Source organism: Thunnus maccoyii, chromosome 7, assembly GCF_910596095.1.
Source record: "Thunnus maccoyii chromosome 7, fThuMac1.1, whole genome shotgun sequence".
Classification (NCBI taxonomy): domain Eukaryota; kingdom Metazoa; phylum Chordata; class Actinopteri; order Scombriformes; family Scombridae; genus Thunnus; species Thunnus maccoyii.
Genome location: NC_056539.1, coordinates 32,404,174 through 32,424,855, shown reverse-complemented (window position 1 = coordinate 32,424,855; position 20,682 = coordinate 32,404,174). Strand labels below are relative to the sequence as shown.

Genomic DNA, 20,682 nt, shown 5'->3' with positions numbered 1-20,682 from the left:
AGAGAGAGCGATAAAGAGAATGATGAAGAGGCCTCTGAAAAGCAGAATGAGAACGTCTGGGCTTGAAAAACTTGAATGAGGAGGAAGCTGAGAGGCAGAACGGAGAGAAAGATACTCCAGCAGCAGCCCCTGCAGGTCAAACACTGAACTGATCAGCTGTGTTTACACTAAATGTGTCACCACTGACATCTTTCAGCAGCTTTTTGATGAGTTTATATTTATGCACAAGTGTTAAAACATGGATTTGCACCATTTTCCACACAAAAACTGATATCTATAAAATGAAGACATGCTGTGAGGACGTCTCATTCTGCAGCACATGTGATTTTCCAGAGCGAGTCACAGGTGTTATGAGATGAAAATGACACAAAAGTGAGACATTGAATCTAATAATAAAACATTAATTTGTCTTTAAAGGATATTTATGGTCATTTTCTATATTTGTGTGTGTTAGTCTCCATTTGTTTTAATACTGTTTACTACATTTATACCTTTATTATCAGCCTGTCAGTCATCTGTGAAGCACCTTGAATTCACTGACCTGTTAGAAAGATGATCAGCGGGCGGTCATGTGACCTCCAGCTGGAGGAAGAAATAAAACTAAAACCCTCATCACTCTGTCCTGACAGAGCTGGTTCACACCGGAGGGTTTGGGTTCTAAACAGGGACCATATGATCTGCAGACAGACCAGGACCCTCTAAGGGGTCTGGGCACAGTCCAACCTACCTGACCTCCACCTGACCCCCCGCAGCCCCTCCCAATCTAAAGATGGTACCCAAAACTTTAAAAAAAATCTTTCCTCTTTAATTTATTTACTTATTTACTTTCACCTCCCTCTTATCCCCCTTACTTAATTAACTTTATTTTTCTTTGGTAGATGCACTCACACACACACACACACACACACACACACACACACTCACACACACACACACACACACACACACACACTCGTGCCCCGAACAACTGACCCCAGCAGCAGTAACTGTCTGGCATTATTATCTTTTTGTTATTAATATGGTGGTTTATTTATCTTGTTTTTGTTTGTTTGTTTGTTTTTATTTTGTTTTGTTAATGTTGGGTGTTTGTCTAGTTCTTGTCTCTGTCTTGTGTTTTTTTGGGCTACACAAAAAAGTTTGCTTGATTGATTTATTAAATGTTTATTTACTACTTATAAATGCTCTTAAAGTTAGTTTAGGTTGTTTCACTGTTTACACTTGTTTTAAGTTCACACAGCGATCCGTAAAAATGAACATAAAAGACTCATTTATGAATTTAAGTTTAGTTAAATGTAGCTCCCTGTTAATGTTCGATTTAAACATTTACTATGAAGCTTTTTGTAAACAAACTGACTGATAACATTTCTGATGCTTGACGATGATGTCACACAGGTTCATGTGATTAATTAACAATAATACTTTAAATATCCACAGTGCAGAATATCAGCTCTCATATGAAACTGCACTTCTTCTTTGTTCTTCCTCTCAGGTTACATCAGTGAAGATCAAATCCGCCACATTTCACTGTCAACGCTCACAAGCTAACAAGTAGCTCACTCGCTAACAAACACTGTATATAAGTGACCTTGACTTTCCCCAACAATTTATGTGACTTTGTACAAAGCAGCACTTTGATTTTGTTTGTATGTAGTAGTGATGTGCAAAGAGCCCAGTATTTGTATTTGTATCTGTATTTGTTTAGGCAGCAAAATTATTTGTATTTGTATTCAAATAAAAGTGGAAAGAGGCTTAAAAATCCCATTTTTGTCCCCACAACAGGTCTCGAACTGGAGTCTCCCAGATCATAGACGACTGCGCTGACTACTGAACTAAAACTTTACTGATCACCTCATTGCAGACAGACCTCTACCTATTTATACACCCATAACACAGCACAGCGTGCAACGTGTAGGGAGGAACTTCAAAGGTGATTCTTGCTTTGCACTTTTCATTTATTGCCTATTTTTTTTACAACCTAACTTTGTGGAAAGGAGAAGGGGAACAACAGGTTATGGAGAGTCCAGTGGGAGAACTTCGCATGTGGGAACACCCCCAACTACAGGAGTGATGTCCAAATAAGGAAATGTGCGTCATGCAGCAGGTGGATGTGACTCCCCTCGTTGAAACCTGCTGATAGACGTAACAGCGGAGCAGAAGAGAGACACTGATGTAACCGACCTCCGTGCTGGTATTCGACAGTGAAAACAAATAGAATATTTATATTTGTAAAAAACCTACTATTTGTGCTTTCCTGAATAACGTACTTGTATTCGGGGACACTCCTAGTATATAACCCTAATTATGGAGTCAAAGGAAAAAGGCAGATCTCAGTAAATACAATAAAGATTGTCTTATCCACAGCAGGTAAACACTAAAATGACCAAAATTATCACACCACTGCCCCATTTTTTCAAGTTTTTCCTTTTCAAATCACTGCGGAGCTTATACAGCAGGTAAATGTAGCTTTTATTTGCATGACGTAAAACTATTTTCAACTTTAACTCTTTCTTTGTTTCACAGGTCAGTCACATGCTGCCCGCTGCTATCTGAAAATGCTTGAAAAGCTTTTTACTCACATCCCCTTAAGATAAAATATGACAGAACAGTGTCTTTGTTTTTGTGTTTAGTGGGTCATCACTCTAAGGAAAAAAGGAGAAAAGTAGGCTATTGATATGTAAAGAGGTTACAACCATGTTTGAACTATCAGGTTCATTCACACAGAAACGTTGTTGTGAATCTACAGAGTTTTATGTCTCCGGTCCCTCGAGTGTAAACACAGCCGAGACAGAGAGCAGGAGGCAGATCTGTATTCAGTACAGGTATCCAAGTGCCTGCCTGTGTGCGTGTGTGTGTGTGTGTGTGTGTGTGTGTGTATGTGTGTGTGTGTGTATGTGCCTCTCTCTCTCCCCGGGGCGTTGCGTGGCCGTGCTGTGAGGACGAGATCTTTTATCTTGGCTGACGTCCCAATCAATCAGCCAGACACTGATGGAGACCCAGGGTGCCCACACACTCCTAACACACACACACACACACAAACATGCAGACACACTCGTCATACACACACACACACACACACACACACACACACACACACACCTGGAGCTCTTAACCCCTTCCTATCAGTCCTTTGTTGAACAACAGCCTCTTTGTTCAAAGAGTCAGGAGGAAGGTCTTTGTCAAGTCCTGATGGTGTGTCTGTGGTCTCACACACACACACACACACACACCTACACACACACTTACACACACACCTGAGCGTCCTGCTGGCTCTGCGGGACTCTTTGATGAGTTGAATCCAGATAAAATCCTAAATGATTTCCTTTGTTAAATCTGCAGGTAGGACGACATCATGTCAACAGCTGTAACACGTCACATTTACAATAAACAGCTTTTTTATTTTTCAGATAAAAGAAAATCTTGATGTCATGATTTTCAAAGCAACATGAAACAACTGACGGAGCCTCGAGGAGACCGAAGCATCTGCAGGAACCAAGCTGGAGAGAAACACTTAGAAAAACAGCTAATTACTGGTCACTACATGAATCTTATAAGATTAAAACTGCAGCTGTATGTTGCTTTTTAAAATGTATTTTAAGGTAAATTTTAGGTAAATTTATTTAGGTCATAGCCATGACGATGAATGTGGCGTCACTTTAAGGAAGTAGTAACTTTAACCCACAGCACGTTACTTTAACCTTAACAAAGTGATTATTTTAACCCAAACCCATCATCTTACCTAAACCTAACCAGACCTGAGCCACAGCGTCGTCACATCATAAAACATTATTATCATTAACAGTGATGTGTGATGGTTTTAGAAAGCACAGACAGATGATGTCATCTTGCTGATTACTGCTGACAGAGGCGCCAGATTAGAAAACGCTCCTATGAGTCGTTCTGGAGTCACATGATCAAACCGCAGACTTGTTGGTTTGTCGGGTCTGGTTGTTATCTGGCTGATATCGTGTGGTTTGAACCTGGTATTAAGAGTTTGGACAGTAACAGAGTTACAGAAACTAAACAGGAAGTGACATCAGCTCTCTAGGAAATCCACTTCAAGAGGAGAAACGAACAGAAAGAAGTGGAGTTCCTGAAATCAATCAGAAGATTTATTCTGGCGGAACAACAACAATTACTGTATTTTTTCTACATCTCCACCATTGTTTAAAGCTTCAACAAAGACAATGTTTCTTTCTTTTCAAACAAGATGTATTGATTTGAACATAAATGCCTCAACAACAGAGTCCGTCTCCGTTCCTCCACACAATGGCAGCTATTTCATGCACTATTAATAATAACAATACCTTTACTTATACAGCACCTTTCAAAACAAGTTACAACGTGCTTTACATACAAGTATAAAAGACAATAAGCAAACACTTAATAAAATATTATGATAAAAAACAACAAAAGATGATAAAAACAAACAGTTAAATCAATAAAAAGCAAGTCTAACATAGTGAGTTTTTAAACGTGACTTAAATAAATAAAAGAATGTGTTGACTTCCCTGAGCTCTGAACTTTTTTCACCACCTTCCCAGAACCGCCACGAAAAACATTTGAACCGTCCTGAAGTGAAACTGTCCCAAAATCAATATGTTGACAGTCTGGAGCTCCAAAATCACTAATTTTTTTCAATGATTGACTTAAAAGATTAGAGATGCTGCTTTCAGTAATTGTAAATGTTTCCATGGTGACCTGTTTCTTTGCAATACAGTTTCATATTGATGTAGCAGCAATCTCTCCTGTATAATTGTAGAAATGATTGTTATTGGTGTCTGTATATTTCTTAGTATTCCCTGTTGTTAGTTTGTTTAGTTGTGAGTCAGTAATCTGTGCCTGATGAAAAATGAAGCTGCTCTGCACTGCTGTGTTCACATTTCAGAGAATGTAATGAATGTTTTCCTCATTAATTATGTATTATTACACCACCTGTGACCCATCTGCTATTAATCAGAATGTAATTTCTTCTGATCTAATCCGTGGATATAACTGCAATCCGTGCATCACTGCCATCCACATACAAGCTTTTTAAGGTTTAGATTATAACAAAAAAGACCAAAATAATATGAAATCATCTAAATGTATGCTTTAGATGTGTGGAGGTTGTTTAATTGATTGGTGTGATTAGTGTCAAAAGAGAGATATAACTGTGTATCATCAGCATAGAAATGGTGACAGATATTGTGTTTTTTACATAGACTGTATATAAAGATGGACGTCATGACAGCTCCCCAAAAGTGAAGCCAAAACATCTTGATCGCCCCCTGGTGGTTGGCTGCAGTATAGGTCATAAGTCCCGCCCCCTCCATGTTAGTGGACGGGACATGATGAGCCAAACTAAAAAATCAAAGTACATGTCAAATAAATTTTTCCCAAAGATGGTTTCTGTCATTTCAGGTAGTTCTTATCATGCTGATGTTTGTCCAAGTGCTCATTTTTCTTATAAGTTAAGTTTTTAATTAGTTATTTGACGATATAAAATCATATATGTCATGATTGACAGCGGTGACAGCCATTCTCAAACCTCCAGGCCACAGAACGGCTGAGGGGGCGTGTTCTGTGGGCCGTCATCCCGCGGCTTGACTCTACTGCGCAGACTCTGGCTCCAAATGACGTCACACAAACAAGATGGCCGCTCCCGGAGAGGAGATATTTTGGCTTCACTTTTGTATAGCGGTAGGAAGTGGCGATGTGTCGTCCATATTTATACACAGTCTATGGTTTTTTAATAATATGACTAAGTGGTAGCATGTAAATGGAAAACAGTAAGGGCCCGAGAACGGATCCCTGTGGAACTCCATATTTTAGCGGTACTGAAGCTGATAATTCCCAATTTTCCACACAGAGTGACCTTCCTGAAAGATAAGAACAGAACCAATCTAAAACCAAACCTGAAATTACCACCCAATTTTCAAGACCTTCACTTAAAACACTATGATCAACTGTGTCAGACGCTGCAGACAGATCCAGTAAGAGTAACACAGTGTGTTGACCACAATCAGCTGCTAAGAGAAGATCATTTAAAACAATAAGCAGGTTAGTTTCTGTGCTAATCTGCCCTAAAACCCAACTGAAATTTCTAAAAGAGACCATTACTGTTCACGAAAGAAATTATGTGCTCTGCTATGATTTTTTATAAGACCTTTTGCAAGGAATGGTGGTTTGGAGATTGTCTGGAAATGTTTAAGAGTATCTGGGTCTAGTGTGGGTTGCACTACTGCTGTTTTAAAACAATCAGGACCAATGAGAGTGAAGAGTTGAATAAATCCACTAGAAACTGACAGGTTATAACAAAGGTTTCTTTAAGGAAGTGAGTAGGAATGATATCAAGAGAGCAGTTGGGGTTCTTCATTTTCAATTGTCTTTGTTTATCAGAGGAAGTTATGGTACAGTTGTTGCTAGGAGGAGAGCGTTCAGTGACAGTTTAGTATTATGTTTTTGATTTTGTCAGAGAAAAAGAGGTTGAAACTGTTCACATTTGTCAATCGATGGTTCAATAACAGCAGGGGTGAACTTCATGTGTGACTTACAACGCTGAGGAGCAGTCTAGGGTTGTATCTATGTTTATTAATGAGGTCATTATTATACTTTTCTCTGGCCATTTCATTAAAGACTATTAGTCTCATAGGCATCATCATCTCGGGTGCGGCGGGACAGACGTTACAGTAGCCATACATCAGCCACAACAGGCCTCATTAAGTACCTGGCACCTGCTACCTACAGAGACCAATTAGAACGCAGCGAGTAATGGGGTATAATCTCTCTCTGCCAGGCATGAACCAATCAAGAGCTGGTTTTAATCACTGCAGTCCGCTCATTAACGGTGATGAGGAAGTTGAGGTGAAAACAGAAGTTACTTTGTTCTCCTCTTCGGGTGATAATGAATGGACGAGGGAGAAACTGACAGACGGTTTGAGCAAAGATATTTAAGAATTTACGAGTTTTTTTTTACTGTTGATGGATGAAGACAAACATGGAGGCAGGAGCTTAAACTCAGCAGCTTGAAGTCTGGAGTCCAAAATTACTCAAATGGAGGGATGCAGTACGCCAGTCATATTTATATACATATATTAATTGTTTTTTCCTTTGGAAACGATTATTTTTAAGTTCAGATCACAGAAAATCCAGTCAGAAAAAGAGTAAATGCAAATATCAGCTAAAAAAATGGAAGAAGATACTTAAAAAAAACTAATCACATAATAAAATTGAGAAAAGTTCAAAGTTATTAGAATTAATCCAGAGGGAAACATGAATCAATGAATCATGAATCAATAAAGAACTAAAAAGTCAACCTCATGGACAAAAAAAAAGTTTCTCATTATAACGTGGAAACTTTCTAATTTTAACGTGATCCTTTTCATGTTATAAGTTATTATGACATATTTTCTCAGTATTGATAGAAACCACATGATTCAGTTTTTACAAGAAACTTTTCTTGTTTTAACAACATATCACATTATCTTGTTAATCACAAAACTTTCTCCTTATTTCACTAAATCAACATCTCATTACAACAAGCTTTTCTCATTACAGCGTGATATGTTGGTGTTGTCATAACAATAAACTTGTATAACCCTAACCTTAACATAACCCTGAACTAACCTTGATATAACCCTAAACTAACCTTAACATAACCCTAAACTAACCTTAATATAACCCTAACCTTAACCTTAACATAACCCTAAACCAACCTTAACATAACCCTGAACTAACCTTGATATAACCCTAAACTAACCTTAATATAACCCTAACCTTAACATAACCCTAAACTAACCTTAACATAACCCTAAACTAACCTTAATATAACCCTAACCTTAACCTTAACATAACCCTAAACTAACCTTAACATAACCCTAAACTAACCTCAATATAACCCTAAACTAACCTTAACATAACCCTAAACTAACCTTAACATAACCCTAAACTAACCTCAATATAACCCTAAACTAACCTTAATATAACCCTAACCTAACCTTAATATAACCCTAAACTAACCTTAATATAACCCTAACCTTAACATAACCCTAAACTAACCTTAATATAACCCTAAACTAACCTTAACATAACCCTAACCTTAACATAACCCTAAACTAACCTTAACATAACCCTAAACTAACCTTAACATAACCCTAAACTAACCTTAACATAACCCTAAACTAACCTTAACTTTAAACCAAGTCTTCACCCTAAAATTAATGATTTACATTAAGAGGACTTAAGGGAGGCGAGTCCCCACAACATGAGGAATACCTGTACACACACACACACACACACACACGCACACACACGCGCACACACACACACACACACACACACACACACACACACACACACACACACATCCTCTGCTCCTCATTTTTCTTCCTCTGCTTGTCAGCTGCTGGCTGCTGTGAGTTTTAAAGGAACATTACAATAGTTTCTGCAGCGATCACCACATTAAAGTTAAGACGATTTTATTTTTCATTTGGATAAATGGATTCGTTTATGTTTATTAGACCTTAAACACTGATACATCATCAGCTTTTAAGTTGATATGTTGTTGTTTATTTCCACTCTCCACCACCTCCTGAGGGAAATATCTGGCTCTTTAGCTGCTAAATGCTAAATACAGCTAACTATGTCTGTTAGCAGGCGTATTTCAACTTGCAAATAAACCCTACAGTACAGATTAATAGATTAATTTTGAGGTTTATTAGAGGGTTCTAGGTATTAATTGTTTGACATGTTGAGCTTGATTTGATCCACTGTGAGGTCAGTCAGAGCGTGGACGGCACTTCTTCATCTGATGGCTTCAGTTTTCTCGTTTGACTGATGACACGCGGCCGGACACCAACGCAGGAAGTCAATATATTTGGGTCTTGTTTCCGCCTGTTCACTTTCCCCTGTCTGCCCTTCTTCCTCCCTCCTCTCCCTCCATCCCTCCCCTCTTCCTCTCCCTCCCTCCCCGGCAGCCTGAAATGAATTTGCCCGGTCATGTAGAGCCATGTCAGAGCGAGGCGAAGCTGGCAATTCATCACCCTGCACTGCCTGCCTGTCACACTGCTCCTCCACTGTTTTCTCTTGTGTGTGTGTGTGTGTGTGTGTGTGTGTGTGTTAGGACGGCTGCTCGCCTGCTGTCAGAGCTCCTCACCAACCACCATGTGTACCTCCATCCCCTCAGGACCTCCAGTAAAGACTGAGAGAGGCCCTTCGCTCACCTGCTCCGCTCTTGACAGCTCCCCCGCCGACGCCCGGATGGATGCAAGGAATCGAGACGAGGAAGGAGGGAAAGGCTGAAAAGGGGGGAGGTGGGGGGAGAGGGACCCAATTATCCCAGAATGCAGCGGTAGGTGGTGTTCAAATCAGGCGGTGCGACCCTTGACCCTCAGCAGTCCATTGGCGGGAGAGTGAGGTGCTTTAGCGAAAAGCTGCACTTGTGGCGAGGGAAGCTAATGGAGCTCCATTTTACCACGGTTTCTTCCTTGAAGCGCGGCGGCCCTGCGGCGCTGCACAGATTAGCCATTACCTCCCCCCTGTAAATGCACTGCAAGCCCCGCTGAAGCTGTCTCTCAAGACCATTAAGACGCCAGAAATCTCCTGCAGAGACGGGGAGAGACAGCAGACACACATCCAGCAGCTGATACGCCCATTTGAAGCCCCCATTAGGGAGCTCTGCGCCGCGGAAAAAAAAAAAAAAAAAAAACCCCACAGCTTAACTGACTGGATGAAGCCACTTTACTGATAATACACAAAACTGCAGGGAAAATGAGTTTACAGATAATTTACTGCCACTTTTCTGCTCACCCTCGCTCTCTGGATGGACGCCTGGACGTGATGAGAACAGATGACCGAGAATCAAACTGCCGGCATGAACCAGGAGACGGAGACGGGGCCAATTTAACATCACATTTATGAGATGAGAGATCAATTTAAGAGCAGCAGAGTGCTGCTGAACATTTCTAAGAACAAAAAGGTATAATACACTGTAAAAAAAAAAAAAGAGAACAACAAAGAAAACCTTATGCTCTTAAAGGTGCAGTTCACCCAAATTATGTCAAAACTACCTTTCCTCACTAACTAAATACAATGGTAGTAAAAGTAATTTTACTTTACAGTGAACAATGAATCAGTGACATCTCTGTCATGAATTAGCATCCTTATTACTGCACAATTCAGAAACTCCTGCAGAAAATAGTTCCACTGAAAACTGTTGAAGGTGTTTTGTTATTTTTTTCAAGCCAAACGTAAGTTGGATAAAAAAGGTGACAGTTGTGAAACTGCAGCTTTAGCTCTTGCAAAAGGTCAAAAATACATTTTTTTTAATGAAACTTTCCAACTCATCAACAGTGTTGAGCAGGTTGGTTCAACCACGTCGTCCACCTGCATCATCTCTTCTGTCTTCTAAACCTTGCGTTACATTTATTTGTAATAATTAGGGCTGCTGTAGTCAAACAAAGAAAATCTCGGTCGACTGAAATCGAACATAATCTTCGACTAGTCACGGGGAGGTTGGATGTAACGGGACAGAGTGAACTCAGCAGCCACACATTTGTCTGTTTAGCATCTTCAAGTTATGCTAACCCATTGTTGCTAACTTCAGAGCTAACCCCCTTCATGCCTCCAGCACTTAGGGAAACAACAGATGTGACTTTTTAGCATTTATTAGTCTGTACTGTACATTTACTGCCAGACTGACAACTTACTACTAACCTTTTCCTCTGCTCCGCTCGCATCCACCGTCACTTTCCTGCCCCTCGCTCTTTCCCGCTCGCTACGCAAACATACTCCTTAACGGAGTTACGTTATCAGTGGTTTCCCAGGCAACGGAGCAGCGCTGCACAGAGACTCCCAAACGCTATTGATTTCCGAATGAATGGATATTTGACGTTAGTTTTGGCATTAAAAAATATTTTTTTGGGCCTGGCGGGAGTTCTCGTTGTTATGATTCTAGGAGAGACAGTTAGACCAGCAGTCTCGGTGGGGCGAGTTCAAAGTTGTGAAAACAACGGGGGTGTCTTGGTGTTTTGGTAATTTGTTAGTCTGTCCCTCCCGCCGCAGGAAATAATGGATTAATCCTGGAAAGCTGCTGATGTTGCACTTTTCTCCTTATGAAAGGAACACAGAGATTATTCAACCAATGAGAATTTGGTCGGACGAGAGCATATCGACCAACTAATCGACCAGTCGACCAGCAGACTACAGCCCCAGTAATAATCAGCACGTGACTTATTGTGGTCAGTCAGGATCCTGGGAATGATGAAGGACTTTCATAAGTACCAGAATCAAAATACTGAAGTGTGAAAACAAGAAATAATACAGCTGGTTGGTTCCCTAAAATAACAATTAAAAAAAGATACTGGTGTTAGAAAATACTTTAAATACGAGTTGATTTGCTCTGGAAACTGGTTCAAATATTTTCGCTGCACTAGCAGATGTTTTCACTTGTTTTTAATAAAAGATGTTCTGTAGTTTTTGCAATAATTTATATAATGCAGGATCACATCATTCTTACTAATTTTTTGATTCTTGTTTTCCTGTCAGACCTTTCTGATGATAATTCCATGTTTCTAGATCTCATTAAAACAATGATTTGTGAAGAACTATCTGACTATAACCAACAGGAATTACCTCCAAAATAATAATAAAAATAGAAAGTACTAAAATAGTACTCACAGTAAACTAAACTTTCCCTTCAAGGAATCGATAACAAATAAAACTGACTTGATAAGACAGAGATGTTTTTTTGCAGTGTAGCAGCAAACAGCAGCCTGAAGCAGAAGCTTGAACCCAGAAATCATTTGTTCTGTCTGACTTAATGTGACTTCGGTGGCAAAATGCTGCCTTAAAAAAAAAAGCATGATGTACCATATAAAAAGGTGATGAGAGTGAAAGAAAACACATCATAAAACACAATCAGGAGGCGGCACAAACAAAGAGTACATAAAAAAAAAACTTTATTATTGTTGTAAGGTAAGATTGACAACAACATGCTTTTACCACAATAAAAAATGAAAAGATATTGCACTGGTTTTACTCTAGCAATGTTTTTTTTCTCTCTCTCTCTCTCTCTTTCTCTCTTTAACGTCTTTCTCAAGCTTTTACGGTGCACGGCTGAACCTTCCTCCTCCTCCTCCTCCTCCTCTTCATCACTCTTTAAAGACAAACACACAAAACACACAGCTTGGAAATACTGCCCTCGTCTGCAAGAGTCAAGTCGATAAAAGTCGTTTTTTTTTTTTTGCCGCTCGACTGAGCGAAAAACAACCTCCTCGGACACGGATACAAGCTTAACGGACTGCACATTGAAACATCACTGAATGTCATGAAACGGTGGTTCGAAACGTGTGTGTGTGTGTGTAAGTGTGTGTAAGTGTGTGTGTGTGTGTGTTAGTGGTAATAAGGCTTCACCTCGTACCTCATCAAACCTAAAAGTCACATGTTTGATTCGTCCATGTGCCTCACAGACAGAGCAGCTCACTGTGGTTCATCGCTGGACGTGTACAGAAGCTTATTAGTGACAAAACTGAAAAAAAAAAAAACAACTTCAATAAGTCTCTAAAGTCAGGATTTGAAATCCGAGAGCACACGGGGACAGAATCATCAGCACAAAATATGTTTTAGATACTAAAAATAAAGATTGAATAAGAACAGAAGGGAGTGTGAGATGTAAAAATCTGGATTTTGTGTCGTTCAGTTTGTTTTGCACATTTGTTAGGGTCAACTATGGAAGCCTAAAGATGACAAAACTGCAGGAGCAAAAAAAAAAGTTAGAAATCTAGGAGTACGCATCGATTTATCAACACAAAGTAAATATAATTTTGGAAATCTGCTCTAAATTTTCTGCAGGTGTTTGCTAGTAAGTTTCGGCTAACAGGCTTCAGCGGGAGCAACAGGAAGTTAATCAATGAAAAAAAAAACTACTATATAAAGAAGAGAAATAATTGAGATGTAATAATAAGAGCACAAAGGGACGGATTTGTTTGCACAAAGCGAGTTCCAGATTAAGTTTCCTGCTGCTCTTTCAGCAAAATTCTTCAAAGCTCTCGACAGTTTTTGGCTTCAAATATGCAGCTGTTACTGTCAGAGCTTCTATGGAAGTTTATCAGAGACAAAACTACTGAAACAAATCTACAATTCCAGATCAAACAGCAGAGACAGATTCATTAACGCAGAACAAGTTTTTGCACAAAAAGTCAGATTTCTGTCAAGATTTTATCGACTCACTCGAGTTTAAATCTGCTCTCACTTTTAGTCTTAAGTTGTTTCTGCTGATTGAAAGCACTCGAGACGCTTACTAACGACGTCTGGTTTACGGGTTTTAACAGAATCTGTCTGGATTTTATTGTTCTTCACAGTTTAGAGAAGAAAGAATAGTTGGCGGAGCCAAACAGGACAAAGTTTCACTTCCAGGTTAAATCTAAAGAAGTTTACTTTAAGTTTCTATTTTCCAGTTAGAAAACCTGAATTCATTTCCAAAAGCTGTGAAAATGTTTTGACAGTGACTATATTTTAGTTATTATATGGATGTTTGTGTGTATATGTGTCACATTTGAGAACTTTGTCATATTTATTGAAGGGAAAATATGACTTTGAGGAGAATTTTTTGAACATTTATTAAATTAAAGCGTCACTTTGGTATCAGAACTGATTATTGATACTTTGTCCTAACGAGGAACACAAACTGTCAAAACTGAGAGCGAACAATCCCACGAACACGCTTTCAAATCTGACTTCCAGATTAATTACAGCTCAGGTTTGACTCGTCGTCTCTCAGCAAGTTTGATGAACTTCTGTAGCGTTTGTGGGCCTCATCCGCAGAGCAGCAGAGATGCATGATGGGTAAAACACAGGCTGGAGGTCGAACAAACTACTAACATGACCTGGACCAGGACAGGACGGAGGAGCCTGAGGGAGCCTGGGTAACGCGTGTGTGTGTGTGTGTGTGTGTGTGTGTGGTCAAACTGGAGATTAATGACTCCACCTGGGAAACTGACACTTTGCTTCGCTCTCCAGCAGATGGCTGGACCATCATCTTTACACCTGGGAGAAGGTGTGTAAAGATGTGTGTGTGTTTATACTGTCAGTGAAGTGTCGCTAGATTAGATGGCACTACTATTGATCTGTGTATATGTGTGTGTGTGTGTGTGTGTGTGTGTGTGTGTGTGTGTGTGTGTGTGAGGCAGCTGCCCATGTAGCACTAATAGGATGACCAGCTGAGAGCAGATGGGCTGGATTGTGCTTGATTACACACAAACACACGACATGAGCTGAAGGCGACGGCGAAGCGCTTCATAAGAATGTCAAACTGAGACTCTGGAGGTCTGAAATGATGGAGATACGGAAGATTTTTAATGACAAAACTACTGAGCAGCAAATTTAATTTGATCTTTCTTTTATTTAAATCTTTCATCGGTTTGTCAGGATTTAAGCACGCAACGACCAGCTGATATATTTTTTATTACTCACTAATATTTGGTTATTAAAAGAACTGTGACCAAGATATGTGCTGAGCGGGAAATGTTACAGTTGAAAAGTAAACTTATCACAACTATGAAATGAAGACGCTGTTTCTAAATACTGTCATACTGACATTTCTTGTCGCTTAACGGCCGACATGCAGTTTTTTCTTCATATTCTGATGATTTAGAGGATTTAGATTTAGTTCAAGCTCTAGTTTTTTAAAACACAAAAGTGTTGTGTGCGTCAGTGTTTCAGCTCTTTTGTCAGATTAAAGGAGGTTGGTTGAAGCTGATGTGACGTCTCTTTTAGATGAATGTAAATGTCCAGGTTGAACCCGGAGGAGTTTACTCTGCTGTCACTTTGAGTTTAAGCGCTTTGAATATTGTTGCTAGTGTTGCAGATAAAAGGGATTAATTAGCAAATCCAGGTATTGTTTCAATCTGTAACTGGAACTAAAATTAAACCAACTATCAGAGTTCAACCCTGGTGCACAACATCTAAGGACTCAACTCATCTTTTCGGGCTCAAAACATCAAATACGTTCACATTTCTGTCCTCGTGTGCTCTCAAAACATCTTCTGTACGCGCTAATCTGCCTCTGCTAACTCTCAAATCTTAACCTGTTCGGTTTTAGTTTGGTGTGTGTGTGTGTTGTCAGATTATCAACAAAAAAAAAAACAATTCCATTCAAGTCTGACGCCGCCGAAGAGAGACCCACTTTCTGACTTTCTGACTGTCTGTTTGGCCGACGCGTACGACCCCGCAGATAAATCAACAGCTTGAACGACGGGAGCCGCTCAGCCGCCGCTGATCTATTTCACAGACACGCCTGTTATCACACTTCTGCGCCGCCGCGAGACGACGTGCACGAGATGATTTTGACATATGTGCGCTGACTCTTCCTCCACAGGTGACCTCAACACACCACGTTATGATCAGGAGTCACCTAAAACGTGTGTGTTGGTAATTATTCCCGCCTGTCAGACAAGGTTTGATTGCTACAGGCGACATGTTCCATTAATAATAAACCCCCCCTTCCCCCCCCCCCACACACACACAAATAAACATAAACAACATGTAAACATAATACAGAGATTGCCAGTCAGCGTGTCGATGCCAGTTTGTCTTTTTAACTGAGCGAGAAAGCGCTTAATTAAACTGAAAACCTCTGTTTTCCTCTCCAACGAGCTCAGTAAAGACACATAAAACACTAAAAGGAGGTTTTTTTTTTTTAGTTCTTAAATCTTAAACTCATGAAAAGAACGTCTGGCTTCTCAGAAACGCTCAGCAGGAAACGTTCAAACGTGAGCTCGGTGTGCGTTCTTTCAAAAAAAAAAAAAAAAAGTGATTTTCTTCAAAATGTGAGTCAAACCAAGACAAACAAAACAAAACAAAACTAAACAAAACAGGTTTAAAATGTACAGTAGGAATCAGGGAAGTGATCGGGACAACACAGGAGAAATTAAAGGTGGTGTATCCAAGAAAAAAACAAACAAAAAACAAAAAGTTGAAATGAACAGGCTGACTGCATTTTAGTTTTTACCCACTGAGCTCCGACTCAGAACAGACACCAGTCATTTTTTTGTCTTTTTTTTCCCCATCAGACAAAATGAGATAAAACTTTTGTGCAAAGCCCGACGATGTCCGACACAGACACGTAGAGAGCTCGGCCCAAATACACAGGTAGCAGGGTGTCCTAACCCTAAAACACACACACACGCACACACACGCACACGCACACACACACACTCTCAGGGTATAAAACAGATGCACAACAGACTTTTAAATATTCTTATATATATACATAGATAACCATGCACAAAATCAACAAATGCTCTCTCTCTTCCTCACACACACACACACACACACACACACACACACACACACACACACACACACACACACACACACAAAGTAAAGTGTAAAAACTTTACAGCATTAGAGGCAAAAAAAACAAAAAAAAAAACACAGCAAGTTGGTCCAGATACCAAAATAAAACTACTGCAGCCTTCAGAGGCTGACCGGGGGCTAGAAATAAAAAGACGGCGGTCCGACAGACACTAGTGTCGCACTGAGCGCGCTCAGTTTGAATCCTTGACTACAGCTGGTATGTCAGCGTAGTGAAGTTGTTTCTGTGCAGCTGAATTTCTGAGTTAGAACAACATCCAGTTCTGCTGATAATGGTTTTATGATGGAGAAGCAGAAGGTGACCAGTGTGTAATCGTAGGAAAGTGGTTTGTTAGGGTTTTATCGGCTTTGTTTCCTCTCAAATCCCTCATCAGATGTAGTGTAGTTGGGTTAATCCTTTCCTACATTCTTAAAAAGTAATCGGATAGAGCGTATATAACCTTCAGCTGCATCCTTGCTAATGAAATACGAGACGTAAAAGATTCAATAAGCTGTTTGTTAGCATCGGATTTTAGTAAATCTGTCTCCAGCTATTAGACTGACACCACATCCTGGAGACTAATCCCAGCTGATGGTTACAAGCTGGACTACAAATTCATTTATTTTAACTTCATTGATCCATCAACATGAACATCAGTTGTGCTTTTATTGTTACTGAAGTTTCATTAGATGCAGCTGCAAACACCAAGAGTTCAGATTAATTTAGGAAAGTCTGCAACTTCTGAAAATAAAAACCAACACGTTGTTCGTCGTGATGGATCAACTAAAGCAAAGTCACCTTTATGACAGGAAGGTTCAGAGTGACAGAAGTTGTTTGGAGTTTGTGGATTTAAACTGCAGCGTCGGTTTAAATTTTGTGCCGACTAGTGCAGACTTTATTAATCAGCACAAACAGTAATCTAATCCAACAGTGATATTCCAAAGGAATCTCTTCAAAAAAAGAGCTGAAGCACGCCTGCCAGTCTGTGCTCAGGGAATAACACGCCCCCCCCCCCCCCCCCCCCCCACCGTACAGACCTGCAGTGTCGGATCATCTGGGACCGCGGCGAGAGGAGAATTTAATTTAGCCTCGTTAGTTTGGTGCTGAGTGTACGTTGGCGTTGCAGATTTTAGTCCTATTAAAAAACACTAATGCATTTAAACAGATTGCTAAACATTCGCTGCACTTTATTGCTGAGATATAATCTTTTGTTAGTCATTGCAGGAACACGAGGAGGATGTGAGGAGGAGCAGCAGCAGACGTGTGTAAAGCTGCACGGACCGCGGCGCTTTTTTAAAAATTTTTATTTTTAGCCCCGTGCGTGTTTGCAGAAAGAGAAAGAACGCCGACTACCGATGGCGTTTTTTATATCTGAAGCAGAACCCAAAGAGTCAGGACACCAAAATAACTCACACGAACATAAAAGAGCACAGAAAGAACAGCCGGAATGGAACTATGACTACGACCACATCTGTCTCTGAAAGCTCTCCGTCTCTCTTCACGCCTTCGACAGTCAAACTCAGATTAGTGCGAAGTTTTACTAACATGCAGTTTGTGTGAGTTTTAAAACCTCAAGCCAGCACTGAACGGTGTGATCTGTACATTTTTTTTTTTTGTTCTGGTTCTTTGTGTTTTGCTGCTACGTCTTCTTGCTGGTTGCTTTATCTTGTTGCGAGGAGGCGGACACGGCGGCGGCGGTGGTGGCGGCGGCGGCAGTTGTCGTCTGGGGTTCGGACCTCTTACGCTGGGGCTCAGATGCTGCGGAGGAGCTGTGGCTCGTGCTGAGGGGGGCGGGCTGAGCGGCCGCTGCGACGAGCCGCTGTGCGGATGCTGCGGCGGAGCTCTCTCGACCCGCCGGCCCTGACGCCGGCCTCTCTGGGACGTCCTTGCTGGACGGCGGCGCCGGAGCTAGGAAGTCTTTCAGAGTTGAGGATCTGGCCGGCCTCTGCGGGGCAGGCGGCGGGGTGACTTGCTCAGTTTTCTGTCTGGTTGAGGACTCTGAAAGTTGAGGTGACTGAGGGGTTGCGACCTGCTTGGCGGGGACTGAAGGGGGGTCAGGTGACGGGACTTCTGGGGTGCCTCCTCTGGATGAGCTCTTGTCCGCAGGGCTGCAGAGTTTGACGGGACCCAGAACACTCTTAGCTACTGTTGCGAGCTGGGAAACCACTTTGTCTACCCCACTTTCAGCTGGTGGAACTGGGGAGCTTGAACTGGAGCTGGAGGCAGAAGTGGAAGAAGGCGACATAGTCAGACTTGCAGCGGCGGCGGCGCATAGTCTCCGGTTATCAGCCTCCTTCTTCTCCTTGGAGATGCCTGGAGAGGAGCAGGAGGCGCGGGGCGTCTCCCGGCAGTCCGGTGTAGTTGCGGTGGTTTGGGAGTCTGTGGTGGTTGTAGTGCTTGTGGTAGAGGTGGTTCTAGGGCTGTCCAGGGTTCGGTCCTCAGCTCTGGACTCTGACGGGCCGCTCTTCCCCCTGACGCTCTTTGAGTCCTGCGGAGGTGTCGGCTTGAGGAACGTGTCCTTGCTGACTGAGATGAATGCACTGCCTGGAGTGGAGAAGGGAAGGGGGCCCTGAGAGGGTTTAGTGGTACCGCATGGCTCCAGAACTTTCTTCTCTTGTCTCACACCCTCTTCTGCGGATGCGGCCGAGCTCCCGTCTTTTACTCCCTGAGAGGAGGAGGAGGAGCTCTGACCGGGCTTGGTCTCGGCGACGGAGGGGAGTGTGTGCGAGGGAGTGGGTCTGCCTATCTGCGACGACCCCGTGTGGCTGAATGTGGCGTGAGGGGTGCAGGGGGAGAGGCAGAGGGACGGCAGCGTGCCTCCCGGACCTGTCCTCACGGTGGTGGGCCTCAGCAGGGGAGGAGGGGTGAAGGTCGCCCCCCTGCGTCCGTCCTGGCTGTCCTCCGAGCCCTCGTCCGTCTCGTCCTCGGATGAATCGACCTCGTGGATGGCGTCTTGCTTCTGCAGCGACTCTCTCCGCTCGGCTCTGTCCTGCCGGATGGCCGACAGTTTGTCCTTCAGCTTGCTCTTGCCGGGCGTCAGGCCCAGCGAGCCGGACACCGTGCCGAGGGCGCCGTCCCCTTCCTGACGTCCTAACTTCCTGGATGAAGAGGAGTGTTTCTGCAGGCTGCCCTTCTCCACACCGCGTCCTGCTGAGGACAGCAGACCCTCGCTGGCTGACTCCTAAACGAGGAAAAAGTCACATATTATGCTTGTTAATCTCACATTATGCATAGTGAATGAGTCGCTACACGTCTAGGAAGCACATTGGTGACATTTTTCCTGCAACTTGAACATTTCTAACCTCTAAATCTTTCCAAAGACACTATGCACTAAAACCAAAACACTGTCATGGAGTCAGTTTAAGCTATTTCCTGTTAATTGCATATTTTCAGCGTTTGATCCTCTCGTACCTGAAGGCTCTGGAGGCTCGGCTCTCTCTGCAGAATCTCCTTCTTAAACTCTGAGTGTGAGATGTCCAGACTGTGTTTACGACTCCCGACGGCCGCCCCCACCGCCAGCTTCTTCTCCCCCGCCGCCGCCACTCCAGAGGGTGACGAAGGGGAGCTGGTGAGCGAGGAAGCCAGTTTCTCGGCCGACTGAACCCTCTTGAGGAGCGGAGAGCGCGGAGGCTCGGCGCTCTTAGGCCTGGATATCTGCCTCACCAGGGGAGGGGAGGAGTGGAGCTTCACCGGGAACGACTGACCCACCGCGGACTGTCCCAGAGCGTGGCTGGGGAGTGGGGAAGGAGAGCGTTGCGGCGAGCTGCTCTGAGGGGTGGGAGAAGGCGTGCGGGCCAGAGGGGAGAGGGGGATGTTGCCGGCGGATTTGCGGCGGGGAGAGCGGTACTGGCGCTGGAGCTTCGGGGCGAGGCCGTGCAGGGAGCTGGGCCTGATGTGGCCGGAGCTGGCGGGGGAGTTTGGGACGCTGGAGCTGGGAGAGCTGCTCTGAGATGAGTTTCCACCAACTGAGAGGCAGAGAAAGAGAGAATGAATGCATGCAAAGACAAAATAAAACAAAATATTTAGTTTACTATAAAGTCAGACCAAGAAAAGCAGAAAATTCTGTGATTTGAGAACCAGAAACCATCAAATGAATCAATTATTACAATAGTTGCTGATTAATTTTCAGCTCTAAATGTTTGCATACATCGTGTCTCTTACCTGAGTGGGCGGAGTCTGGTGTGGACCTGTAGCCCTGCGTCGGGCTCCGTGGAGACAGGTTGTGCGTCGGCGAGCCGGGGCCGCTCTCCCCGGAGGAGAGGGAGCGGTTGAGAGAGGACAGACTGCGACTGGTGTGAAGGAGAGACGCCTGCTTGGTGATCTTCCTGAACAGAGACGTCTTCTTCTTACTG

At 42.5% G+C, this 20,682-nt stretch overlaps 1 protein-coding gene across 3 annotated transcripts in view; it reads right to left on the bottom strand.

Moving 5' to 3' along the window:
* Window positions 1-11,919: 11,919 nt before the first annotated feature.
* The window catches only part of mast2 (microtubule associated serine/threonine kinase 2), a 202,361-nt gene continuing 193,598 nt past the window's right edge, over window positions 11,920-20,682 (bottom strand). For all 3 annotated transcript variants that reach the window (XM_042417281.1, XM_042417282.1, XM_042417283.1), the window contains 3 exons: window positions 20,492-20,679; window positions 19,742-20,295; window positions 11,920-19,511 (listed from right to left, as the gene is read on the bottom strand). In XM_042417281.1, the coding sequence (XP_042273215.1) occupies window positions 17,970-19,511; window positions 19,742-20,295; window positions 20,492-20,679 (2,284 nt within the window). In that variant the 3' untranslated portion in view covers window positions 11,920-17,969. The remainder of the gene's footprint in view (window positions 19,512-19,741; window positions 20,296-20,491; window positions 20,680-20,682) is intronic.